General features: G+C 41.9%; 12 protein-coding genes across 12 annotated transcripts in view; 7 read left to right on the top strand and 5 right to left on the bottom strand.

The window, feature by feature from the left end:
- Nucleotides 1–71, top strand: part of K450DRAFT_260557 (uncharacterized protein) — a gene marked incomplete at both ends in the record, with an annotated part of 390 nt that extends 319 nt beyond the window's left edge. Inside the window, one exon of the mRNA XM_051592178.1 lies at nucleotides 44–71. Within this exon, the coding sequence (XP_051440680.1) occupies nucleotides 44–71 (28 nt within the window). The remainder of the gene's footprint in view (nucleotides 1–43) is intronic.
- A 764-nt stretch (nucleotides 72–835) lies between these two features.
- Nucleotides 836–2,137, bottom strand: K450DRAFT_260635 (uncharacterized protein). Its single transcript, XM_051592191.1, has 3 exons — nucleotides 1,698–2,137; nucleotides 1,399–1,636; nucleotides 836–1,327 (listed from the first exon to the last, which is right to left on the bottom strand). The coding sequence occupies exons 1-3, from the start codon at nucleotides 2,034–2,036 to the stop codon at nucleotides 951–953; spliced, it is 954 nt and encodes a 317-aa protein (XP_051440679.1). The 5' UTR covers nucleotides 2,037–2,137; the 3' UTR covers nucleotides 836–950.
- A 217-nt stretch (nucleotides 2,138–2,354) lies between these two features.
- On the bottom strand, nucleotides 2,355–2,697 carry K450DRAFT_260633 (uncharacterized protein). Its single transcript, XM_051592190.1, has one exon. The coding sequence runs from the start codon at nucleotides 2,589–2,591 to the stop codon at nucleotides 2,391–2,393; it is 201 nt and encodes a 66-aa protein (XP_051440678.1). The 5' UTR covers nucleotides 2,592–2,697; the 3' UTR covers nucleotides 2,355–2,390.
- Nucleotides 2,698–4,793: 2,096 nt separating this feature from the next.
- K450DRAFT_156708 (uncharacterized protein) lies at nucleotides 4,794–5,075 on the bottom strand (the record flags this gene model as incomplete). Its single annotated transcript, XM_051583976.1, has 1 exon — nucleotides 4,794–5,075. A coding segment is annotated over one exon (282 nt), but the record flags the coding sequence as incomplete, so codon positions are not given.
- Nucleotides 5,076–7,186: 2,111 nt separating this feature from the next.
- K450DRAFT_260625 (uncharacterized protein) lies at nucleotides 7,187–8,221 on the top strand. Its single transcript, XM_051592189.1, has one exon. It carries the CDS (start codon nucleotides 7,214–7,216, stop codon nucleotides 8,102–8,104), a length of 891 nt encoding a protein of 296 aa, XP_051440676.1. The 5' UTR covers nucleotides 7,187–7,213; the 3' UTR covers nucleotides 8,105–8,221.
- A 197-nt stretch (nucleotides 8,222–8,418) lies between these two features.
- K450DRAFT_260618 (uncharacterized protein) lies at nucleotides 8,419–11,701 on the top strand. Its single transcript, XM_051592188.1, has 13 exons — nucleotides 8,419–8,462; nucleotides 8,572–8,587; nucleotides 8,664–8,702; nucleotides 8,768–9,267; nucleotides 9,357–9,458; nucleotides 9,529–9,599; nucleotides 9,702–9,830; nucleotides 9,922–9,987; nucleotides 10,086–10,200; nucleotides 10,273–10,379; nucleotides 10,639–10,714; nucleotides 10,920–11,143; nucleotides 11,366–11,701. Exons 1-13 carry the CDS (start codon nucleotides 8,453–8,455, stop codon nucleotides 11,492–11,494), a joined length of 1,584 nt encoding a protein of 527 aa, XP_051440675.1. The 5' UTR covers nucleotides 8,419–8,452; the 3' UTR covers nucleotides 11,495–11,701.
- A 411-nt stretch (nucleotides 11,702–12,112) lies between these two features.
- Nucleotides 12,113–12,292, top strand: K450DRAFT_159966 (uncharacterized protein; the record flags this gene model as incomplete). The annotated part of the gene is made up of 1 exon (XM_051584002.1): nucleotides 12,113–12,292. A coding segment is annotated over one exon (180 nt), but the record flags the coding sequence as incomplete, so codon positions are not given.
- A 2,686-nt stretch (nucleotides 12,293–14,978) lies between these two features.
- Nucleotides 14,979–19,182, top strand: K450DRAFT_266905 (uncharacterized protein; the record flags this gene model as incomplete). The annotated part of the gene is made up of 18 exons (XM_051592818.1): nucleotides 14,979–15,053; nucleotides 15,155–15,303; nucleotides 15,370–15,479; nucleotides 15,551–15,831; nucleotides 15,916–16,158; nucleotides 16,225–16,335; nucleotides 16,402–16,552; nucleotides 16,630–16,721; nucleotides 16,785–16,959; nucleotides 17,027–17,195; nucleotides 17,275–17,362; nucleotides 17,440–17,606; nucleotides 17,683–17,842; nucleotides 17,918–18,066; nucleotides 18,155–18,221; nucleotides 18,291–18,396; nucleotides 18,464–18,581; nucleotides 18,666–19,182. The coding sequence occupies 18 exons, from the start codon at nucleotides 14,979–14,981 to the stop codon at nucleotides 19,180–19,182; spliced, it is 2,928 nt and encodes a 975-aa protein (XP_051440673.1).
- Nucleotides 19,183–19,566: 384 nt separating this feature from the next.
- K450DRAFT_260601 (uncharacterized protein) lies at nucleotides 19,567–21,366 on the bottom strand. Its single transcript, XM_051592187.1, has 10 exons — nucleotides 21,148–21,366; nucleotides 21,011–21,035; nucleotides 20,756–20,814; nucleotides 20,633–20,693; nucleotides 20,539–20,566; nucleotides 20,381–20,446; nucleotides 20,192–20,314; nucleotides 20,012–20,105; nucleotides 19,820–19,930; nucleotides 19,567–19,749 (listed from the first exon to the last, which is right to left on the bottom strand). The coding sequence occupies exons 1-10, from the start codon at nucleotides 21,221–21,223 to the stop codon at nucleotides 19,745–19,747; spliced, it is 648 nt and encodes a 215-aa protein (XP_051440672.1). The 5' UTR covers nucleotides 21,224–21,366; the 3' UTR covers nucleotides 19,567–19,744.
- A 422-nt stretch (nucleotides 21,367–21,788) lies between these two features.
- Nucleotides 21,789–22,853, top strand: K450DRAFT_260595 (uncharacterized protein). Its single transcript, XM_051592186.1, has one exon. It carries the CDS (start codon nucleotides 22,164–22,166, stop codon nucleotides 22,620–22,622), a length of 459 nt encoding a protein of 152 aa, XP_051440671.1. The 5' UTR covers nucleotides 21,789–22,163; the 3' UTR covers nucleotides 22,623–22,853.
- Nucleotide 22,854: 1 nt separating this feature from the next.
- On the bottom strand, nucleotides 22,855–23,383 carry K450DRAFT_260592 (uncharacterized protein). Its single transcript, XM_051592185.1, has one exon. The coding sequence runs from the start codon at nucleotides 23,265–23,267 to the stop codon at nucleotides 23,094–23,096; it is 174 nt and encodes a 57-aa protein (XP_051440670.1). The 5' UTR covers nucleotides 23,268–23,383; the 3' UTR covers nucleotides 22,855–23,093.
- On the top strand, nucleotides 23,180–24,055 carry K450DRAFT_260581 (uncharacterized protein). Its single transcript, XM_051592184.1, has 2 exons — nucleotides 23,180–23,447; nucleotides 23,534–24,055. Exons 1-2 carry the CDS (start codon nucleotides 23,276–23,278, stop codon nucleotides 23,782–23,784), a joined length of 423 nt encoding a protein of 140 aa, XP_051440669.1. The 5' UTR covers nucleotides 23,180–23,275; the 3' UTR covers nucleotides 23,785–24,055.
- The last annotated feature ends 136 nt before the right edge of the window (nucleotides 24,056–24,191 follow it).

Here is a 24,191-nt window from a genome sequence, read left to right as displayed (position 1 = left end):
GCTGTGTCCAAGAGTCAGAATGGATATTCAGTTCTTGTTGCAGCTGTAGAATGTCATTAAAACAGAAATAAAAAAATTCGAATTGCTGTAATACATACAATCACTCAATTACCCTAGCCCATAACCTGAACCGGAATCATTAGGTGCCTAGCTTTCCTCTTAAGCATCAGCTATGGTATACGGCAACCGATTGGTTCTAATGATTTAGTAAGCCCTACAACTTAATGTTGATGGGGTTCATTCTATACCTACGAACACCTGTTTTCACGCACTTCGCACGGTCTCCAATCCTTATCCATATCACCATTTAACGCCAACACAGAGTATGAACACAATTTTGACAGAGAGAGAGATATATATTTGACTTTATCATACATTAAGGTCTACAAGAACCATGAAACACACAGCTGATTTGAAAAGGGGGCTGTCTGAAATAGATTGCGGTACTGCTTACAAGCGAAGACCACCGTTGTACTTGGCGTAACCGAGAATAACAGCAGTTGCAGCAACAAAGCCTAGATAGGGAGAATTCATTTAACGTCGATCCGATAAAGACGTGATATATATATATTCCTTGACTTACCACCGATGAAACCAGTAACTTGAGGAGAGCTCAAGAAGTTTTCAGCCTCTTGGACCTTGGGGCGGGCACGGATGCGAAGATCGTCGAGCTCCTTGCGAAGACGGGTGACTTCTTGTTGAGCCTCAGCAGAGAAGTGCTCGATGTTAGCGTTGACCTTCTTTTCGGTTTGTCTTGAGTCTGACATTATGTTTGTATTATTGGGGAGGTAGAATGGATAAGAGTATTTGGAAACTTGTGTGAATGCTTTTTATAGTGGTTGAAATGGGAATTTTAAGCAATCGATGATGACACAATGATCCAATACCTTTTTGGACTGCAAGGTACGAAAATTCATCATTTCTCTTTTTCCTTTTGCACGCATATTACATTATAGCAGAGCTAATGTTAATTCTGATAAAGCTACTTTCAGCCCTCCAATACTAGGATTTATATCCGAGTGATGATATTCCGGTGGCGTGTGAGTGGAAGGCGTCCTTTTTTCTAAGTCTTGGTTTCCTTCGACGGCTGGTTCATGTGATTGTGGTTCAGTGCCAACCGGTATAACCCTGACGTCAGATTCTGAGTTTCTCCGCTCCACTTCCAAGTTCAACGATCCCAAGAGAAGCTTAGGATTAATCAGTTTGCTGAGTAGGGTCTCAAGCTCGTTGGTACGCATGCATTTAGGATTTCTGGATTTATCCATGAAAAGAAATTCTGTACGCTTTAGTTTGTTCTGCACACTACGAGCTTGTATGACATCAACACCTAATGAAGCCACCATTGAAAATTAGAACGAAGGCTGCGTGGTGTTGATAGGTAAGTTTGATCTGAAGTACCCATCAAATAACTTATCCTGACAATAGACTTAAGCCATCCGTCGTTCCATAGAAGATGAAGACCGCGTCGATAGACACACAGTTCCGAGAAATGATTATGATCAATGGCAGGAAAGATATGACCTTCTTCTTTCTTACAAGCAAAGCATATGTGTGTTGCCTGTAACATCGTGGTTGATTCTCCCCAGTAGCCATAACAAATAGCGTGATCCCAATTAAAGCACTTGCAGCACTGTATCTAACATATTAAATAAGGAGTGAATATTATGCTAGCTGAGTGCATTAAGGAAGCAACATACCAAATGTTCGGAATCTGTCGACATCGCGTTACACATGCATTTTCTATTGCCGCCTGTCTCATAGTCGTTCGTTTCTTCAAGCTTTATCGGTACATCTGACGAGTTTTCGGACAATTGATCATTTTCTTCGTTCTTTGCCATGCTCTTAATTGTATACGCAGAGCCATTGGATCGACTAGCCCTTTCAGGTTTTGGAAAGAATAACGTCGGACAAACGATCTTCATGACATCGATTGAAATGTCGTAACCTTGACAAAGGATTTCTGCGACTTTCGATGTAACATCGATAGAAGAAATGTCATTTTCATGTATAGATGAGCTGTCAGATATAACTTCCATGGCATTGTGGTTTACAATTTTGTCGACATTTCTAATCTTAGGTCGAGTGATTGTGCTTTTGTGATCCAATTTGATCCCTTTTAGCGTCACTCTGTTCAAAATGTGAGTACATGAAATCGAACGATGTTTCAGCCTCTATAACTTACTGATGATTATCAGATGTCCGCAGCTGATAGATTGGAAACCTGTGTGGCTCTGTGCTTGACATAATTTCTATGTTCATGAAGCCAGGTGGTTTGTAATCTATTGGAGTCTCGTTGCCGTACACAAGCTTTAGCGATATATACATATTACTACCTGGGAACTAAACAGGCTGTCAAACCATTGAATGATGCTGTATTTTGTTTGCGCAAATCAATGTACCTCAACTCTTTGCAGATGACTATTCAGATGCGCCACAGCCTTTGCCAACTGCCCAGGATCTCCATCTTGATTCAGATATTTTATCGAAAACTCTAGCTGTTCACTTTCAGTGTCTTGCACTGTTGGGCTTGAATGAATGGCCATTACAAGCGAACTAAGGTAGCGGTGCTTAACGGCATCCATGATGCCCATTGCCTTTAAGGCAACGAATGTGTTACCATGATATGTATAGAGGATCTGCGCATGAGTAATGCATACATACAATCATATCACAAAGGGCATCGGCTTCATAGCAGACACCGCGCTTTAGAACCTTGACCATAACGTCTGGTGTAAAAAATAATGATATGAGCTGGCGAGTCCGAGTTCATCAGCCTTTGTGATTGATGCTCACTATGCTCCTGCCAAGGTAGAAGTTCATCTTCGAAGCATTCGCTTGGATACAGACCTCTGATGCGGATTGATTAAGACTTAAAAAAAAATCTATTCGACAGGTGTTTGAGACCAACACTTTACCGCAAGTATACTATACATCCAATCGATACGGAGAGGAGGTTAATTACAGTGGCTTGCATAAAGGCTATAACAAAGTAATTTGCTGAGGAGGAAGAATAAAGTTGGCAATCAACGTCTCGCAGAAAAATTTTTCAGACTTCAGCACTGATATTTGGTGATGGTAACGTTTGTATGTATATATGTGTCAGTATAAGGGTTATGAGAAAAAACAACCCTAATTACGACAGAGAGCAAGGATTGATAGATAGCAGTGATGAATGATGAGATTAAACGACACAAAAAAAAAAAAACTATTAAGAAGAGATCTAAGATGGCGATATTAGAAACAAGGCAAAGATAACAGAGGTATCAGCTCCCACTATATACGTTGCGTATAGTAGTCTTGAAACTCTTTGTGATTGCTATGTACATTAATTAGAGGGCAGATGTGCATTTCTTGATTGTTTTACGACAAACTTTAAAGTACGATCATCGATTCATATGAGTATTATCTTGAAGATTTGCGCCTTGTTGACCACCAGGGAATGGGACAGAGGAAAATCCAAGATGAGGGCTAAAGATCATATTTTGTTGCTGCATTTGTGGAGATTGGTGAGGTGATTGATGTGGAGAAGTCTGGTATTGCGCATACGACAGTTGCGGTTGCTGATAATGTTGTTGAAGAGGTTGACCATGTTGCTGTCGCTGATGAAGTTGCAAGCCACTCAAGTTTTGGAAAATTTGTCCGCAAGTCATTTGTGGACACTTGAAGAGTCGAGCATCGCCATACCGATTCTGATCGTTCACATTCATCATTCCTGCCAATAAACCTGAGTTTGGGTTGTTTAACGTAGCATGCTGTTGTGCAGGGGAAGAAGATGCCGATCCAGGCAGTTGCATTCTCTGTAACGACATTTGTGGAGATTGCGATGGTGCCTGCATAGGCATCATTTGTGCCGAGCTGGTTCTCATGGTATTCATATTCATTGCTGGCATACCAGTCATTGGTGGAGCCCCAAACTGATTCAGTCGTTGCTGAGGTGAGCCCATTAACAAGTGAAGATTATTTCCAGGTTGCTGTAGCGCAGGTGCCTGCGCTTGAGAATTACCACCTGAATTCCGTCGACGTTTTCCATTGTTTTGAGAACTGGTATTTTCAGGGGTCGCCATTGCACCGGTAAAAGATATATCTTGTTGTGCATGTCCGTGTTGAACATGATAGTGCAATCCGTTTGGTGTTCGATACGCCTTTTTACAACGTGGGACTTGACATTTGTACGGTCGGTTATCCCCCATTCCATTATCTAGTGAGCCATCCTCTCTCATGATGGCTGGAGCATGTCCAGATGATCCTTTGGCTTCACGGATGTGATATTGAAGTCCGTTGATATTTTTGTACTTCTTAGTACAACCAGGTATAGCACATCGGTACGGTTTAGGGATACCATCCAGATTTGTGTGAACGCCTTTCATATGATAGAAGAGGCCACTTGATGCTGGAAAACTGGCAAAGCATCCAGGAACGTCACACCCGTACGGATTCATTTCTTCTAACATTTCTCTTCGTGCTTCATCTAATCTGGATTGCTGAGATAACTGGATTTGATCTTGTGGCGATGATTGTAAGTTATTCGCAATCATGTTCGCTGCAGGATCTTGAAATTGAGCAAGAATGGAGGGATCTGACGATGGTGGTAGTGGCTTTGGTCCGGATAAGGAGGTCGAGGTATTAGTGTTTAGTGTAATATTAGGAGATGCGGATCCACTTCCAAGGCTATCCAGTGGTGAGAGATGTTCTTCCTCAGTGATTGGGCTGTTTTTGCTGGTCGAGCTATCTTCACGGCGCATTTCAGGAGGTAAATGGTTGATCTTACTTTGTGCGCTCCTCTGCAGTTTCCTCCATCGGTTGCGACAATGTAGACCAGGCCGTCCAGGAAAGAATAAAGCAATTTTCTGCCACTGTGTACCGTACTCATCATACTTCCGTAATAAAAGGCCATCCTCTTCTTCAGTCCAGCTTGATCGGTCGATATTAGGATCTAAACTTTCTCGCCATCGTTTTGCACATTGATCATCTGTTCTACCAACAATCATATCGGCAATCTTGCTCCATTGTTTTTTTGGAAATTTAGTTACTCCTTCTCTGAGTAGCCTGTCTTCCTCTTCCGTCCATGGACCCTTTCGTAGCGATGGATCGAGAGAATGAAACCAGCGCTTTCGACAATTTTTGTTCGTACGACCTGGAACGCATTCAGCGATTTTTGACCATTTTTCGGTATTCGCACCATAGACTTGAACAGCCAATCGAAGAAAATTATCTTCTTCAGGTGTCCACTGTGTTCGATCGTTGAAGCCCTTCTCCTTGACTTCAGTTTCAGTCGAAGGAGATGGTGTTAAAGTGCTGGAAGGTGGGGAATCGAGCAAACTGGACGAGAGAGGAGGTAAAGTGGTAGGTGGTAAGTCGGCTACTGATAAGGCTGGGCTATTGACTAAGCTACGAATGTCCACATTGTCATACATGGAAGGGACATTCTGAGATGCCCGAGTAAGTGATGCAACCATTTCATCAGCAGAGTTCATCTACAACTTTGCGTGTTAGTAGAGGAGTGAAACAGTGGTGGTCTGCGTTACATGAAGGATGTGTTATCATACCGTGTGAAAACCTCCAAACTGGTCCACATTGCCATTGTTATGGTCGATCTTGTTAGGAAGATGTAACTGCTGCTGACGCTGTGGTGACATGAAAGGTCCCGCTGCCATGGCATGCTGATTCATAGACATGGTGACGGGCCGAAAACCTTGTTGTGGATAGGTGAACGAGTTTTGAGGAGTCATCCTATTTTGACCATCTGAGTCATTGCTGAGTATCTGATTCTGGCCATATTGTTGCTGATTTAACTGTATTGGTTGACCCGATAAAGGAGCTTGAGCGGCATTTTGGAATTTAAACATAGAATTATACTGTAATTGGTCAGAAGCTGTCAGATCAAGTGTTCCTTGGTCATCAAAAGGTCTTGGCCGTGTCAAGTGATAAGCGGCAGTGGATAGATGCTGGGGGCTGTTGAACTGTTGCATTGAAGGCGAGGGCACACTTGGCCCGTTCTTCGAGCGGTTGAAGCGATGTCTTTCAAACAGAAGAAAGAGAAATTAAGTAATTACCATTCCTTTATTTTTCCTTGCTGGAAATGCGCTTGCTCCGAGTACACACGAAAAAAAAAATTGCGCTGAGCCAACAGAAAAAAGCTTTGTGCCTCCCATCCACATTGATACAAAACAAAGCTCTTTATTGGTCAAGTCGCTGCCACTGTGACGTTGCACCGAGTCACGTGGGAATTACACCCAGCTTTTCCACATTGTAATTCAATTCACACAAAGGCTTTTAAATTGTGATCACTGATATGTGGAAAGTATATACTATGATGAGCTTCAAAAAACCTGAGAGAGGTAACAAGAGGAGAAAAGCCATTAATGGCCTTATGATAAATTTTTACCAACTACATTTTGTTCCAGACCGTAATTTTAGCATTTTCGCCTGTCACGCACCTCTTGAAAGAGCTAACTCTCTCGATTTTACCGCCTCACAAACGGTAACCTTAGAATTTTATTGCCATTATTCCCGTACTGACAGTACGGATAAGAATTCCGTGTAGGTTGCGATACTTATTGGTCAGAAGGGGGACAGACAACCAGCTAAGAGGAAGATACATACTAAAATAATGCCTACTTTAAACTGATTTATGGTAAAAGTGTATTGGAAAAGGCATATCTTTTGTGAATTCGATAAAGCAACAGAGGGAATAATCATAACTATCTTCCTGGCGATCAAAATGAGATCAGTGATAATGTACCCATCGGTGACGGAAAATATGATACAGTGCAAGAAGATGAAGCTCAGAGACTTGGTGGTATTTCAACCATAGAAAGTAGGCGTACCAAATTGGATGATCAGTTCACTTCTACGCAGTAAGAGGGTATTGTTTCCCAATAACATAATAATAAATAAAGTCCACCTATAGAAAGTTACTCGCCAAGTAGCCTTTTATCCCCCAACTTCAGTGATTATCTTCAAAGATGATGAACAACTACGTATTGTTAAAGACGTCTTGCAGTTGGTAGAGAAGTCTGCCGTATCACCCCAATGCTGTGATGTGATATGAATTCAAGTTCGGAGATTTGACTCACATATCGCGCAGCTTGAGTCACCTTGTTTTTGCCTTGTTCTCCGCCTATAGAGGTGATTTCTGCCAAAATAAGTTATAAAGTTGGGAAATATTCATTTGACTTCTTTCTTTACTCAATCCAAACAATTTTACAACAAGATGAGCAACCTCGGTATAAAAGTGTATCCTGGGCCACAACAGTTTTTAGACGAACTACGACCACAGCTAGAAGAACACGAGCTTGAAAATAGCCAAGTTATATTCAAACCAACAGTATGGGCTCGTGATAATGTCGAAGGTGGCTATTACGCTGCAGTGTTGGATGGCGACAAATTGGTATACGCTGGATGCTGGTCGCCAGGGAACTACATGTGGCTTTCATGGTGTCCTGAAGACGGAAGTGAGACTGAAGCGCAAGAACTTTTGGCAAAGCATCTCGCTACAGTCGAGAGCGTGGTAAAGGGCTTGGTAGGATACCTAGGATGCGAACCAGGAGCAAAGGTGTTTGCAAATGCGTACGCAGAGGCAACAAGTCGCACTGTTCAAGAGGACAGAGCCATGTCTACTTACAGGCTTACCAAGGTTCTATGGACAGAACAGTGTCGAGAGATGGTGGCAAAAGGAGTGCTAAGAAAAACAACATCAGACGACGACATGAAAGTTATTGGAAGTTGGTATAAGGGATTTAACCACCAGTGCAAGCTGCCATTCCTTTCCCTCGAAGAATGTGAAAAGGCGGTAACTAACTTGACCAAAGTTGGGCTTCTCTACGTGTGGTGCCTGGGCAAGCAACCAGTGTCTATGGCGTTTCAGTTGAGGCCATTGAAATATGGGACGTCAGTTGCTGGTGTCTACACGCCTCCAGAATTTCGTAAACGTGGCTATGCTTCTGCTTTGATGGCGACTCTCAGTGACCATCTGCTCAAAACTTATCAATTCGTTACGTTACATGCTGACAACGATAACCCGACGTCGAATCACATTTACCAGGAAGTAGGATACCAATTTGTTCGATATACCAGCGACTATCAGGTACACTCGACAGCATAAGCTTGTAATACATTTTGCAAAACTATGTTGTATTATATTGTTTAAAATTTGCAAGTTCTGATAAAGATATTAAACTTGATTTTTATTTTATTTTGAAAAACTCTATGACTATTCCGTCTACTTCACCATGATTCTGTCATATTTTTTATTTTGAAATGCTGTTATCTCTATGAGAGTGGTTAAAGAATGCGATCTTTACTCGATACTGACTTGCGAGTGCAACAGCATCTTGGTCAAGCTGATGACGTGACATGATTGAAACTACGCATTGGCAACGTCCCAGCGGAGTCGTTTCTCTCCACAATCCCAGACCTACGGCCGCATTCAAATCAGGTTTTGAAGTTAGTCATGGATGAAGGTAAACGATGGGATTGCCGGCTACTACTTAATGCCGCATGCGAAGCTAACTGAAATGACTCCACTGGTTCACTTAACTAATTCATTTTGTTGTTCCGCCATGCCAACAGCGCACAGCTTTCAAAAGTGAGTTATAGTTCTTGTTCCAAATATGTGTATGAATCAGAATAAGATTGGAAATCTGAACATGATTCTATTAAAGGTCATTTTGGAAAAGGCAAGGGAACAAAGTTCCTGGAAGGTAACTGACGTTGATATAGTTAGTGGTGTCGGTCTCCTGTCTGATCTCCAGCTCCATCCTAGCAGTGTCCATGTTGTAACGGCGGGATCCACTCCCGGCGGTGTTCCTTCCAATGTCGTTGGAGCCCAATACTCATATACCACGTTAATAACATCTAAGATATTGAACAAAGAAGCTCAGTCTTCGGCTTCTGTACCTTCTTATATTGGCCAACCGGGCAATGTGTCAAAGGCAACCCCATCACTCGACTCCTCCAAATCTGGGCATTCGCACCCTTTGCCACCTATCAAAAACTTCAATGTGTTCATGCAACAAACCGACAACGAGTGGGATGATGCACTCGACGATGTAAATAATAGCAATCTTCCAGAAGAAGAGAAGGAAGTTACACCCGATGTTCCAGTGTTTCAGAAGAGGGTTCATACAAAAACGAGCAGGCCAGGAACTCCTTCTGCGTCCGAAACGAATACACCTTCGGAGCAACCTGTGCAATCACCACGGCCAAGTGAATCTAAAAGGAAAAATACAAATGGCTTAAAAGACAATATTCCAGACTTAATTACAGGTGAGGGACCGCTTGGGGCTTAATATATCGATTTTCAACCCTTACATCGTCACCAAGAAGGCTGATGCACAGAATTATTTCAACCGTAGATCCGTCCAATTTATTACGATCATGCATACAAGATGTGGATAAAGTGGATGCAAAGTATACGCGATTTAAAAATATCCTTTCCTGCAGCAATATCGATTTAGGTGAGTTCTCCATTGTAAAAATGCCCAAGAAGTTTGGCCTGTAGATGGTAACGAAGTAAACGTGACGCAGCCGCATTACGCGAACTTAGTTGGAGTGGTATACCGGCCGATTTTCGGCCTATGGCTTGGCAAATCCTTTTGGTGAGCATGATATTTTCTTCACGTTATGAAATTGGTAATACGACGTCACCTGGTTAATCATTATATATCAACCATTTTCAATTTTACCGTACATCTCATTAGGGCTACCTTCCATGCAATTCTGATCGGCGTGTCGCCACTCTAGCGCGTAAACGAAAGGAGTATGAGGATGGAATGACTGCAGCTTATGCAAGAGGCACTGCTGGACTTGACCAAACACTGTGGCATCAGGTGAGGAAGGATTACTATTGTCTCATAAATGACCGCATTTCCCGAGAAAATTAGCCAGTTCATGACCTATATGTCATATCACATCTCATAGATACATATTGACATACCAAGGACAAATCCCGGAATACCATTGTATCAGTCTGAAGCAACACAAATGGTATGACCCTGTTTCCATCTCTCATCATTTTCCACCATGACCAAAAAAACTAACAGAGCCTATGCTGATTCTGCACCATTTTCCGTCGGTACTATCAGTGCCTGGAACGGATTCTCTATCTTTGGTCTATACGACATCCTGCCAGTGGATATGTGCAAGGTATCAATGACCTAGTAACGCCCTTTTTCCATGTATTTTTATCCATGTACATAGGTATGTACCGTTTGTGACGTTACTGATGACAGCTTCTTCATCTCATCAAATACTTTTTTTACAACATGCAAGATGACGAAGCCGAAACGTACGATGTGAGCTTATTGCCAAAAGAAGTATTGAGTGTTATCGAAGCAGATAGCTTTTGGTGTTTATCCAAACTACTGGACGGCATACAGGTGAGGTTCACAAAATATATACAACTTCTTTGATACTGCAGGGGACTGGCGCGGGGCAGGAGTGGCCTGTGGTGGGAAAAGATCGAAAAATAACAAAATGGAATGCAACTGCACAACATATGTGTACAGAGCGGCTGCAAAATCCTCGGCAAGGAGAGAAAGACGCTTCTGCATGATCGTCCAATGCAGTCACTTTTTTTCTTGATTGACAGGGAATGAAGTGCTAACCTTGATATATACATGATTGTATGTCGGCTAGGACAATTATACCTTTGCACAACCAGGAATTCAACGCCAGATCGCAACGCTTAAGGAGTTGACCTGTCGAATTGACGGTAAGGAGGTGGAACCGGTTTTGAGGGTTGTGGGGGGAGTGACGTGAAATGAGAAATTTGGAATAGCGGGACAAGCAGACAACGACCATGGGGGCGATCGCTTTTTTTTTTATAGTTCAAACACGGGCACACTCTCGGATCATCTGGAAGTCAGTATGCTGAGGTGCAACATCTCAAATACTAACATCACTCTCTACCACTCTAGCACCTTTGGCTATGCATCTCCAGAACGAAGGAATAGAGTTTATACAATTTGCATTTCGGTGGATCAACTGTTTGTTGATGCGAGAAATATCCTTACGCAACACCGTGCGCATGTGGGACACATACCTTGCGGAAGGTTCTGAAGGATTTTCTGAATTCCACGTGTATGTATGTGCATCGTTCCTTGCGACGTGGTCAGTCCAACTTAAGCAAATGGATTTTCAGGTACGTGTGACACCATAGGGGTTTTGCCTGCCTGTCTGCCTACCTACCTATATACCTGAAATGAGGAGCCCCAGGGCACATGATAAAGAGGATTACCCTTTGTCAATAGGAGGACCTGGAGTATGCAGATCAAAAGAAAGCAAAAATAGACAGGCGGAAGGACAATGTCCTCTCCCCCTCTCCAAAAACCATAACTTACCCATCATTGTTTATGATCCTTAGGACATCATGATCTTTCTGCAGCAAGTACCTACATCGAATTGGAAGGAAAAGGATATCGAATTACTCCTCTCACAAGCCTATATGTGGAAAAGCCTATTCCATAATGCACCCAATCATTTGAAGAAATAAAACGTAAAGGAGAACAGAAGGTCAAACTCCTGCATTTCTACTAACATGCCTGGTTGCAAAGGGGGTAGAAGGGAATAAAACGTGGGACGCCACGTTGTTCTGTGGCCCTAACAAACTATTTCAAGGGATTCGCACTGAAAATTAAACCCTGTTCTCCCTTCATTCCGCGGGTTGGTTACCATTATAAAAAGAAACCCGACTAAGACCCAGTTTTTCCCCTTCTCTTTTTCTCAACACCATCCCTTTCACTGTCGAAAACCCCAAGCTCATAGAATCTCTGTACAATCACACATCCACCATGGCACTATCAGTTAAGGACGCTTCAGGAAGACATATCAGCCTTTTGAATTCAACATCTCCATACGGTTATTATTATACCGATTCGTCCACTACCTCATCGGCTCCTAGTAGTCCGTCTTCATCGGATGACGGTCAACACTCTCCTACAAGATCCCATATGGCTTCTAGTCGTAGCTCCTCCACCTATGGCAAACGACGATACCACTGTATGGAACCCGGATGCAACAAAAGCTTCACCACAAGGTACCATAGTTATTCTCCGATCCCTTTTTTTTTTTTTTTATCGTAATCTTACCAATCTTATCATGTAGTGGCCATTTAGCTCGCCACAACCGCATACATACTGGGGAAAAGAATTTCGCTTGTTTGTACCCCGGTTGCCCTTCACGCTTCTCTCGCCAAGATAACATGATGCAACATTACCGAACACACATGTCTGCGAGGTCTCGTAGCAGGGTACACAGCCAAAACGGGTCCTTGCATTCTACCGCGGCTTCCAACATCCCTCGGCCACATGCTCATACTCGTATCCACTCAGACTCGAGCGCCATAACGCCATTAAATCAAAACCAGCATTCTGTCATTCCATCCGATTTTCCGCCTAGCAATCGCTTAGAATACTTCTCGGCTCCATCATCGCCTAGTCTCCCTCCTTTGCACCAAATGATGCAGGATAGCCAATCACTCGACATCTCCTTACCACCTCCCAGAACCATTTTACCTGTACCTAAGAATCACCGCCAAGTGGACGAAAATACCTCATCTTCCGGTTTACTACAACTGGCTCATATCGTCAGTACCTTCGGCTGAACATGGCAGAACAAAATCAAACCTTGACACTATGTCCTAAAAAAAATCAAATGCATCATTTTCCTATGGATACCCGCTCCCTTTCTGGACAACATACCCGAAAAAGAACCTCCCCCGTATAACTCTTTTATTTTCCTACGTTTTTGAAACGCAACGTTTCCTATAGACTGAACGTCCTTGCTCATTTATGTTGTATTATATTTTTCTAAATCCGTTTGCTTAGACTTTCCATCGCTTTCCTCATACATTACATCCAATTTTAAGCTCTCACCTGTATTAAACTTGACTTTCATGAATCGATGTACATTGGGGTATCAGGGTCTGGACGTTCTGAAAACGGAGTGTGTAAAATTTTTTTCTTGTTTGCCAATCAGGGTCCAAAGGGTCCTGTACAGACGCTGTTGGACCCTGTTCCGCGGGCCTACGAGCAACCTGATTGGATGCGGCAGTTTGGTTTGCCGGCGAATTTCAATTTCAAAACACCGCACGAGCCCAACACGGTTACACCATGTCCAACGACCCTGTTCGCCATTTCAATACTGTATAGCGAGTATTTTGATTTATCTCTGCACGCTGCATCATGCCCTGTGCTATTGGCAAACCCTTCGTCCTCATTTTTAAATCTCCAATATCATTGCATATTGCGGTGGGATCTAGCGGAGTATAGACAGAAACTGCAGATCGATCAGGGAGGGGTCTGTTTGTTTTAAAATTATCCCTGGCCACTATAACCAGTTTTAGGGCCCATTCAATTACATCGTTTTTGCAGAAACCTGTTATGCTATTCATATATAAATCGGGCAATCTGACCAGGTGCATCTCTGATAGCTTAATCCTATGTAGATGATAAGGGATGATGCTTCTTCCAGCGATCGACTCCTCCATAGACAAACAACGAAGATTTCTCCTTGGCGCTGCGCTTTACTAGGTTGAACCCTGGACTCTGCATGCAAATTGCTGTATTTGTGACACCTGGGGGGCAAAAGGAATAATAAGCATTTTCTGAAAATAGCGACATTTTTCATAGATCCACATCATGATAACGCACATGTGGATCATTATGTCGACTATTCGTGAGGATAAAGTAAAAAAAGCTGCATTTTGAAGCATGTCTGCCGAAAACCGTCCCGGTTGTCCACGTTCAAATGGCGAGCTAACTCGGCTACATCGGCAACTATCATTCTGATACACTAGACAGTTCTTTATGATTTAAGAAAAATAACTGATGTATCAGGGTTTGAAATAGGGGACATCAGATTATGCTTGAACCCCTTCTTACCGTCATCATGTTTGAGCCAGTTAGCATATGGAAACGTATCAAACTCCACTTTGTTTCATGAACGTGTATGATCACGTATACAAACTGCAATTTTGACTGGGTTGTGGCAAGTGAGCGCTTAAATATTACGTCAAATATCAATATAAAATTCAATAGCTGTAGCCTACATACAGTGACCCTTTAACCCCCATGAATTTAAAAAATGCATGCCCTCTATCTGCATACCATCACATATAACTTGGGAGAGTTTTACTAATTTGTAGAGTTCAGTTATTGTTAATTTTTTTTAACGTTATTGGATGATGTTGCCAGCAGCGTACATGGTAAATAGTTGTTTGTTTAAAAGTAAGCAATATTGTATTGACGAAACGTTTATGTTGCCATTCAGCGACAATTTTTCTCTTCTGCAAACTAGCAAGAAAACGAAACGGGTGGTACACGTTATTATGTTTGAGCTCTTTCCAGTATATTTACCTGTCAATAATAGCAGTTCTAAAGTTTCATAAGGTACAAAATGTCTGTGATATCGTTATCAACCTAAGATAATCGTGCATTGCTATCTGGAGCCATTTGAACATGTATTTAATTCACTGCTTGAAATCATGTGATGAGCATTTTTCGTGAAGACGGGTTTTTTTTCAAAAAGTGAGGACCGCTTTTCGTGTTCAAAATCTCACATTGTAATCATGGCTCAATCGCCTGTAAGTACAAGCTCATCCTACTTCGATCCCATACCATATTTTTGCGCCCTTATTTTGGAAGTCCTCCGAAGACGTCCATGATTGACTAGCAAACTCACGCTTAACTTCTTTACAGGCTGAACTTATGGATATTGATCGTCCGCAAAGCGATTCAGAGGTAGGCTTCGCGTCAGTCCAGCAGTCTGGGAGCAGTTGATGGCTACGATAAGATCATTCGAATTGGACACCATACACTAACCGTCATTACTCTTTCAACATTACATTCTCTGATGATAGTCGAGCGCGTCTGAACATACTCACGATGTAAGTTTATTCGTAAATATTGATTGAGCGACTTTCGCCTCCAAAAGGAAAAGCCCCTGACCTTTTCATGCTATTCCAGGATGGTGCCTATATGGATAAGAAAGAACGTATTCAACATCAGAAGAAACAGTTTGCCGATACCGCAAAACGCCTGAATGAATCCAAGGTACTGTAAATTCACCACCACCACCGTCTTTCATCACCCCAGCTTTCATTAACAAAATTATTTATGCTATCACCTGCATTTGAATCGCGTTCTGCCATTAGGATGCAGACAGATTGAAGCGATACCGATACTTGTTGGGACAAACTGAACTTTTTGCCCATTTTTTTAATCTGAAGGTTGAGCAAGATGAAGAGCTGCGTAGGGTTATGGAGGAGACAAACAATTCGTCGAAGCCTCAGGATGAAGAAGGGTACGACCTGGAGATCTCATGAGAGCAATGTACAAGGTTTATGAAACTAACAAATGATATCCCTAGCAGTTCCCGACGTCGAAGAAAGACGGAAAAGGAGGAAGATGAAGAAATTCTGAAGGATGAAGGCGACGAAAGCGATGAACTCCCTACTGTCTTTACCGAATCACCAGCTTGTATGTACTTTTATGACAAAACGGATTTTTAGCAGATATCTGGCGTTTCTAAATGTGTTCATTTGCAATAGATGTTGTTGGCGGAAAGCTAAGAGACTATCAGGTTCAAGGTTTGAACTGGATGATTTCACTTTTCGAAAATGGTATCAACGGAATTCTTGCCGATGAAATGGGTCTCGGTAAAACTTTGCAGACCATTTCCTTCCTTGGTTACCTCAAGCACTTCCGCGATATTCCTGGACCTCATTTGGTTGTGGTTCCAAAGTCAACTTTGCACAACTGGGAAAAGGAATTTGGAAAATGGGTTCCCGACTTCAAGGCCTTTGTACTTCATGGAAGCAAGGAGAAAAGAGTGAGTTAATACCTGAGCGATGTCCATTGTGAAGTGCTTGATTACCTATATTATAATTTTCAACTAATGCACATCAAATCACAGAATGAACTGATCAAAGATCGTCTACTTCCTTTGAACTTTGAAGTATGCATTACTTCCTACGAAATGTGTTTGATGGAAAAGTCGCATTTCCGCAAAATCTCATGGCAGTATATCATCATTGACGAAGCTCACCGTATCAAGAACGAGAACTCTATGCTATCACAAATTGTCAGAGCATTCAACTCCAAAAATCGATTGCTCATTACTGGTACACCATTGCAAAACAACCTCCACGAACTTTGGGTAAAGTATCGCGTATGACATTTCATGTACTTATTCTTGTTCTCCTTTCTGACTTGTGAATTGTAGGCTTTGTTAAACTTTTTGTTGCCGGATGTATTCAGCTCGTCAGAAGATTTTGATGAATGGTTTGAGAAACAAGGAGGTGATCAAAAGAAAGTTGTAGAGCAGCTTCACAAGGTAACGCGTTCTTTCAACGAAAGAGAATGTGACCACCACTATAAGCTAACCCGATTCTATTCGTAGGTGCTACGACCTTTCTTACTTCGAAGAATCAAGGCTGACGTCGAAAAGTCGCTTTTGCCTAAGAAGGAAATCAACGTCTATGTTGGAATGAGCGCCATGCAACGAAAATGGTATCAAAAGCTACTTGAGAAGGATATCGATGCCGTGAACGGTATGTAACACCCTGTTAGATCTATCCACAGTACTGTCGCATCTAAACCATTGTTAATCATTTTCTAGGAGCTGGAGGGCTTAATAAACGTGAAGGCAAAACGCGTCTTTTGAATATCGTTATGCAGCTGCGAAAATGCTGTAACCATCCATACTTGTTCGATGGCGCTGTAAGTTTTATGTTGAACTAAAGACTTTCCATGACTTGCAATCTAAGCTTTATGTTGTGATAGGAACCCGGACCCCCTTTTACGACCGACCAGCACATTGTTGACAATTCTGGTAAAATGGTTGTTTTGGACAAGCTTCTTACTCGCATGAAAGCCCAGGGATCTCGCGTGTTGCTCTTCAGTCAAATGAGTCGTGTGTTGGACATTCTTGAAGATTATTGTTGGTGGCGCGGATATGGTATGTGCTTTTTTAATTGCTAGCCACTGCTGAGTGGACAATAGTTAACCTGTCATGTTTCAACTAGAATACTGCCGTATTGATGGTCAAACTTCGCAAGAAGACCGTATCGATGCCATTGACGAATACAATAAGCCTGACAGCAGCAAGTTCATCTTTTTGCTCACCACTCGTGCTGGTGGTTTGGGTATCAACTTGACATCTGCTGATATTGTGGTCTTGTTCGATAGCGACTGGTTCGTATCATCATAGTCCGTTTTTCCGGTGTTCCAATACTGGCCTGCTAATCTTCCATCATTTTTTCTTATATAATAGGAATCCCCAAGTGGATTTGCAAGCCCAAGATCGTGCTCATCGTATCGGTCAGACAAAGCAAGTTTATGTCTTCAGATTTGTGACTGAGGTAAGGAAGAACATATTACTTTGGTCTAGGTAGAATCATGTTGCTCTCAATGCTAACGATATCAATCCAACTTTCAGAATGCTATTGAAGAGAAGGTTTTGGAACGAGCTGCGCAAAAATTGCGTTTGGACCAATTGGTTATTCAGCAAGGACGCATGACTCAGCAGCAAAAGGGTGCATCTAAAGAAGAGCTATTGACCATGATCCAACACGGAGCTGAGAGCATTTTCAAGGACACTGACGCGTACGTACAAACCTGATGTTATGATTATTTTGCACTGTTCTGGAACGCTCTCTTAATCTTCATATTCGACATTTAGAAGCACTGTTTTGGATGATGACATTGAAGAAATTTTGAGACTTGGCGAAGAAAAGACTGCCGAGCTCAACAAGAAATACGAGAATGTCACAATTGATGATCTTAAGAATTTCACTTCCGACAGCGCTTACCAGTGGAACGGTGAGGACTGGAGCAGCAAGGTAGGTTGAGCGCATAAGGCTTATATATATCAGTTCAGTATGGTGTTTAACTTTAGTTTTCTTTTGATCCATTAGCGAAAAGCTGGTTCTGGGTTCGCTTGGCTTGGTCCCGCTAAACGTGAAAGAAAAGCCAACTATGCTGTGGATGATTATTATAAGGAAGCTTTGCGGACGTCATCAAAGACGGCATCCACTAAGGCACCACGACCAAAGCGATACAATGTGTAAGTCATCTGATTAAGCTTCGTAGGCATTGATGATGACCACAGTGTTTAACTTGGTATCCTGGTTTTTTTTTTAATTTTTTTTTAGCGAAGATTTCCAATTTTTCCCACCGCGTCTTCAAGAGCTTAACGAAAAGGATACTTTATATTTGAGGGTAAGGACTTCTTGAAGTGTATGTTTGATAATATTGGCTCGGCCAGTAATGCTGATCTTCACATTGTAGAAAACACTTGGCTACAAAGTGCCTCCCGTGACAGCTGATAAGGATGACAAAGACCCAGCTGAACTGGAAAAGGCTAGGGAAGAAGAGCAAAAGAAAATTGACGAAGGTAATATAAGCTAATGGATTGCATCGCTTGCTAAATTTGGTATAGTCACTGACTCTTCATTATGTAGCGGAACCGCTCACGGAAGAAGAGGAAGAAGAGAGAAGAGAATTGTATACAAAGGGATACTCTCATTGGAGCAAGAAGGATTTCAGTAACTTTATCAATGCATGCGCCAAATTCGGAAGGTATGTTTAAGATGTGTCCTTGGTAGTGCGGTGCGCAAGCAATTAACTCACCTCCGTTATGTTACGTCTCTCTTAATTCGACAGACACGATATCACTGATATCGCTACTGAAATAGATGGAAAAACCGCAGATGAAGTGAAAAAGTACTCTAAAACGTTCTGGTCTCGATACAAAGAGATTACGGATTATGAGCGTTATATCACCAAAATCGAGAAGGGTGAAAGCGAGATTGAGAAACAGGCCGAAATCCAAGAGCAGTTGACCGCCAAAATTGGTCGTCATCGTCTTCCTCTCCAACAGATGAAGATTCACTACACACAGCCAACCAAAGGAAAGAACTATACGGAAGAAGAGGATCGATTCTTGATTGTCATGCTTGAAAAGTATGGCTACGGCACTGAAAATGTTTATGACAAGATTCGACAAGAAATCAAAGGATCTCCACTCTTCCGCTTTGATTGGTTCTTGAAATCCCGAACTTCTCAAGAGATTTCTAGGCGTTGCAACACCTTGATCAGTTTAATTCAGAAAGAAAATGCAGAACTGGAAGAAGAGACCAAGGAGGATAAGAAGGTAACATATTTAACGTACGGTGGGTGATCTATTGCAACGCTTATTCACATTTCTTTCGTTCTCTTTCCAATAGAAGAGAGGCACTTCAAAAGCCAGTACACCGGTGTCGTCCAAGTCGAGACGTCGTTAATTTACAATTTTTTTAGAAGAAATTCACTGCGATCCAGCAACCACACGTTCAGAACTTGACAGATGAAGAAACGTCACTTGCTTTCTTACACAAGGGATTTTTGGCTCCGCATCATCTGAGAGTTTATGATAGAAACACACACCCTTTCCGTTTTACTATAGTCTTTGTTCTTTACCATATCTTTTTAACGTGAAAAGAAGAACGGCTTTACAACTAGTATGTAGAAATTTTTCCAATACATATATTGTGCTTCACCCGTATGTTCCACAAAGACATTGGCAATCATTGTTACGTTTTGATCAAGCGCGCACTACACACTAATATGTGGAAGTCATAAAGTAGGAAATCGATTGTAATTATAAAATCAAACACACAAAAAAGGAAAGCAAGAAGTACATGAGATTGCATTGCAATTATTGTATCCGCTGCATCATAAAGTCAAATATAACCTAAGGAGATTTAGCCTGAACGATATCACAGTCAGTCACACTATATTAACGCGAGTCTTGGACAAATGGGACGGCAGTTACTTACATGCACAGTTATTGGGATTGGTAGGGCGAGACAAATCAACTCCTCGAGGGTTCAGTCCCTTGTTCTTATTACGAGATTGGTCTGCTAGCTGATCGAGTGGCATGCGTTTTGCTAATCGTCACAAAGAGTTGGTTAGCTGTGGGTCACGAATTTCAAACCAGAAAGCTATACATATTTCGAAAGGGTCCTCACCTATAGACGTGAATAGCTGTGTTACGTTGTGAGCAGTCTTTGCGGAAGTTTCAAAGAAAAGCAAACCAGCTTCATCAGCATATGCTTGTGCAGTCTATTGCAAAAAAAAAAAAGAAAGAAATTCATTCATCAGATTAGCGTGTCTATGGTTTTGCTAATCAAGAGTTTATAAGTGCATACCTCGGTCTCCACAGCTCTTCGAGAGTCCAGATCGCTCTTATTACCGGCAAGTGCAATAACGATATTTGGATCCGCTTGGCGTTGTAATTCGTTTACCCATGCCTTTGCTTTCTCAAGCGAAGCCTAATGCTAAAAGTCAGTCCCTATGTTACTGAAAAAACCACCATAGGCTAAGCCTTTCAAACTCACACTTTGTGTAATATCGTATACGACAACTGCGCAATTGGCATTGCGATAATACATTGGTGCTAAGCTCTAAAATGATAGGGACAATTGAAGAGAAATCAATACGAAAAGCTATCATGATGTGGTTGTACATATGTAGTAGATGTCCTCATTCTCTTTACCTTATATCTTTCCTGACCAGCGGTATCCCTATCAAGCATCAAAAAATAGGTTAGATGAAATAGTGGTTTGAACTACAGAGAAAGCGAGACGTACCAAATTTCGAATTTGACAGTGGTATTATCGTCAAGTGAGATGGTTTGGGCCAAGAAAGCGGCTGCAGGAAGTGGGTTAAAAAGAAGCTCAGAGGATAGCGAAAAATATCATAACGGCTCATACCTCCAATAGTACTTTCCCTATATTCATCAAAATGATCCTTGACGAACCGCATAACCAAACTAGAATAAAAACATAGGTCGTTAGCGCAGCGGTTCACATGGTGTCAAAGTGAAGATTGTAATTTAAAACATGGACGACGGTGTTGGAAAAGCAAGATCGTTTGGAGTGACGGGTTGGTGGGGAGACATTCATCAATCTATCTGAATTGGGCGGTACACGTTGCGCAACAATATTGTAAAAGGTTTCTGTTCTCACCTTGACTTTCCTACGGCCGATTCGCCTATAAGTGATGGGTTAATTTAGTGATTCAGGACTTTTGCCAAGCAGAGCTCATATTAACCGCCGACTAGTTTTTAGTATGAGCGTTGGATAAGTGTCCAAGGATGCATTACCTAATAGTACCAGCTTAAACTGGTAGGTTTTTCCTTGAGTTGATGCACCTTGTTGCTGTTGTTGTCTAGCTGCCATTTTTTCACGAACTGGTAGTGGTGATGATTGCTGGCAAGTACAAAACCTACCAGCCCAATTTCAGGTGGATTGTAAGTCCCGCTGGCTGGAGCCATATCCCCCACCAAAATTCCTACGTCATACGGGCATTTCATGTGGTCCACCCTTTCACCTTTTGAGCGTCCCACTAACGAAGTACGTTGTTGACATCGTATTTATCAATATAATTATGTATTTGTTGATTATAAAGCAATCGTACTTATTCAATGCATGTGTCGATATCTATATTGTATTCTGATTCTCTGTTATGTACTCCCAATACCTACTGATCGACAGCCAGGAGTGCGTTTACACGGTGGATACGAAATTACAGTATATCGATGAGAAAAGCTGGTGCATACTTGGACAGTCTTTTTTCCCTAGTCACACGATCAATTACACACATGCAATGGAGATCCTAAGGGATACGCTAACACTGCTTAGCAGTAGGAGATATCCATCGAATTCAGCTACGTATGGCTAACTATGAACGAAAGGTATATATATAAAAAAAAGGACAACTTTCATAGCTGAAGCCCTCGCTCAACTACAAGTGGGGATATTTTATTGAAATGGATCATCGTAAATGTGCCAGAAATATGCCCGAAACAGATCATTGACGTAGAACAATAGATACCGACGAATGTGCTTGCTTGCTGTATCAAGACAAATCCTTACGATAGCAATATGTTCCCACAATGTGTATTAAGCTACAAGTGTCACGAAAGAAGTCTATAACTTGGTAATCTACTAGATCAGCATGGAAGATACGCGGCGATTGAAGAAGCAGATTCTAGACTGAAACCGTCATGTTTCGTCTACCTTTCAATTTTTTTTACCGTGACGGTGGTGGCATGATTAAATTTTAACTCTCCCAAATTTTTCTATTGCCTTCCGAGATTCCAACCTTTTCACTTTCGTCATGAGCCAACAGAAAACTTTTAAGCATACGTTTACTTACACTGCCCCGGAAGCGAAGAGTGTTTTAGTAACTGGTACCTTTGATAACTGGAGCAAGACCCAAGTTCTTGACTTTGTCAATAACGGCATGTTCACTGCCACCGTGCAGATTCCGTACGAGACTCCTGGTCAAGACATCCTCTACAAATATGTTGTTGATGAACACTGGCTGACCGACAGTAAGACTGAAACTACCACTGATGCTGAGGGGAACGTCAACAATATTTTGCATGCTCCCGTCGAACCAGAGCTTGCACAGACATCAGTCAGCGAAGCCAACGTAGCCGACGCTGGACCGGAACAGCCAAAGCAGGAATCATTACCTCCATTGTTCGTACCCCCAGTTGTACTTCCATCTGACCGGGCAGCTTATGAAGGTAATACATGTTATAATTTGCCGCTCGGATACGTCACATCTTAGAAGTGAAGGGTCGGAAGATCATAGCGCTAGACCTTTCGTCTTGCAAATGAAAGGAATCTGCAATCCAATACATGGTTGACCAATATTCTGACCGATCTATTCAATTTGATACAGCTGCCGTTGCTAAAGGTGACAATGAAGTTGTAAAGCCACAAGCAACCAATATCGAAAGCTTCCCTGTTGTTGAGAACGATCTCGATAGAGCGAACTCTCCGGGTAAGTCATTGAGATGAAGATGTTAGGAAAAGGAAAGAGGTAGCTTCCATAACTGTTTTACTGATTGATATCGTTCCTTTCCTTGCTTTATTCTTATCATTTGTGATATAATCTCTCACCTGGTCCATGCTTTCCATTTCTATGTCCCGCATGTTACTGTGTGACACTCATGACGTCGTCCTGTGATTATGTCAATGTAACCAGTCATTGTTGAACCTCCTCATACGGTTCAAGAGCCAGGTTAGTTACCTTATTTCATCCCTGCTGATTGATATTACTTGCAACTCCTTTGGGCAATGTGTGAGTGAAGGATGCGCTTATGATCACTCTGTCGTTTGAGATGTGATCAGCTAAGCTTGATCTATTCACCCGACTTTGTTTTGTTTCCGCTCTCAGTTTGTTTCTACTTCTTCTTCTATACCCAAACATAATTTAATATGCTTCGAGCCCTTAATGTCTTTGCCACTTCGGCCTCCAAGAAAGACTCTGTCACTAACGAAAAACCGGTTATTACAGAGCATGACAAGGTAGCTGAGCCCCCTGTTGCCACCCCTCCTGAAAATATTGAAGCCCTTACGGAGCCCACCAATGAAGAGCAGAGTGCCACCAGTAAGTTATAACGCAGAAACTTTTGTACAAGTTGGGAGGAGTTGCAAGAGAAATGTCATCTAAACTGGCCACATCTTTTGTATTAGATGCCGTAGAAGAGCCATCCGGAGCAACTGCCAACGCAGAGCCAGCAGCAGCTACTACAGAAGTCACTGCTGACAGTGCCAATGCTAATAACACCACCGAAACTACTGGAGCAACTAATCAGGACACCCAGGCAAATACTGCCGCTCCAGCTCCAGAGCCTACTGTCTCTACCACTGCTAATGGACATAAGATCAAGGAGAAAAAGAACTCGCTTGGTAGCAAAATTAAGGGTTTCTTTAAGAAGTTGTAATCAAATGGCTAATTTGTTGTAAGGGAGTAATTCCTCTCTCTCTCTCTCTCTCTCTCTCTCTCTCTTTCTCTCTTTTATTACCTTATTGTATGTGTAATGGCACCATCCTTCTTCTTAAATATTAATTTTTCAAAGCCGTACCGATTCTTTCTCTGTCCTATATCGTTATTTCCTCTATTAAGCTGACATTTACTCTAAAGCATCTGCAGCCATTAAAATATATTTTAGTTGGACTTACAAATTAATTGAGAAACAGAGGATAGTCCCAAACTCAAGCGCAATGTTGACAGGTGGAGTTTGTATGTAAAAAATTTATTTTGATGTTTAGAAGCTGACATCATTACATTTTTACATTTTTTTTGCCTGAACAATCGCAGGCACTTGGAAAACAAGTAAAAAATAACGAG

This window comes from Umbelopsis ramanniana (genome assembly GCF_025399195.1).
Source record: "Umbelopsis ramanniana AG unplaced genomic scaffold K450scaffold_82, whole genome shotgun sequence".
NCBI lineage: Eukaryota > Fungi > Mucoromycota > Umbelopsidomycetes > Umbelopsidales > Umbelopsidaceae > Umbelopsis > Umbelopsis ramanniana.
Note: the sequence above shows the minus strand (reverse complement) of the source record. Positions and strands in the feature narration are given on the sequence as shown.

What these genes read in the sequence shown, in the direction of transcription:
- K450DRAFT_260633 (XM_051592190.1), bottom strand. Translation starts at nt 2,591, where the DNA reads ATGGGCATCATGGATGCCGTTAAGCACCGCTACCTTAGTTCGCTTGTA.
- K450DRAFT_260625 (XM_051592189.1), top strand. Translation starts at nt 7,214, where the DNA reads ATGAGCAACCTCGGTATAAAAGTGTATCCTGGGCCACAACAGTTTTTA.
- K450DRAFT_260595 (XM_051592186.1), top strand. Translation starts at nt 22,164, where the DNA reads ATGAGCCAACAGAAAACTTTTAAGCATACGTTTACTTACACTGCCCCG.
- K450DRAFT_260635 (XM_051592191.1), bottom strand. Translation starts at nt 2,036, where the DNA reads ATGGAAGTTATATCTGACAGCTCATCTATACATGAAAATGACATTTCT. An exon ending in CGACAGATTCCGAACATTTG is followed by an intron (nt 1,637 to 1,697) that starts GTATGTTGCTTC and finishes TTAATATGTTAG; the next exon opens with ATACAGTGCTGCAAGTGCTT. An exon ending in CAGGATAAGTTATTTGATGG is followed by an intron (nt 1,328 to 1,398) that starts GTACTTCAGATC and finishes TGGCTTCATTAG; the next exon opens with GTGTTGATGTCATACAAGCT.
- K450DRAFT_260618 (XM_051592188.1), top strand. An exon ending in AGTCTGAAGCAACACAAATG is followed by an intron (nt 9,988 to 10,085) that starts GTATGACCCTGT and finishes CGGTACTATCAG; the next exon opens with TGCCTGGAACGGATTCTCTA. An exon ending in ATTTTTATCCATGTACATAG is followed by an intron (nt 10,201 to 10,272) that starts GTATGTACCGTT and finishes ACAACATGCAAG; the next exon opens with ATGACGAAGCCGAAACGTAC.
- K450DRAFT_260601 (XM_051592187.1), bottom strand. Translation starts at nt 21,223, where the DNA reads ATGGCAGCTAGACAACAACAGCAACAAGGTGCATCAACTCAAGGAAAA. An exon ending in TCGGCCGTAGGAAAGTCAAG is followed by an intron (nt 20,815 to 21,010) that starts GTGAGAACAGAA and finishes TTTTTATTCTAG; the next exon opens with TTTGGTTATGCGGTTCGTCA. An exon ending in ACTGTCAAATTCGAAATTTG is followed by an intron (nt 20,567 to 20,632) that starts GTACGTCTCGCT and finishes GATGCTTGATAG; the next exon opens with GGATACCGCTGGTCAGGAAA.
- K450DRAFT_260581 (XM_051592184.1), top strand. Translation starts at nt 23,276, where the DNA reads ATGCTTCGAGCCCTTAATGTCTTTGCCACTTCGGCCTCCAAGAAAGAC. An exon ending in TGAAGAGCAGAGTGCCACCA is followed by an intron (nt 23,448 to 23,533) that starts GTAAGTTATAAC and finishes CTTTTGTATTAG; the next exon opens with ATGCCGTAGAAGAGCCATCC.
- K450DRAFT_260592 (XM_051592185.1), bottom strand. Translation starts at nt 23,267, where the DNA reads ATGTTTGGGTATAGAAGAAGAAGTAGAAACAAACTGAGAGCGGAAACA.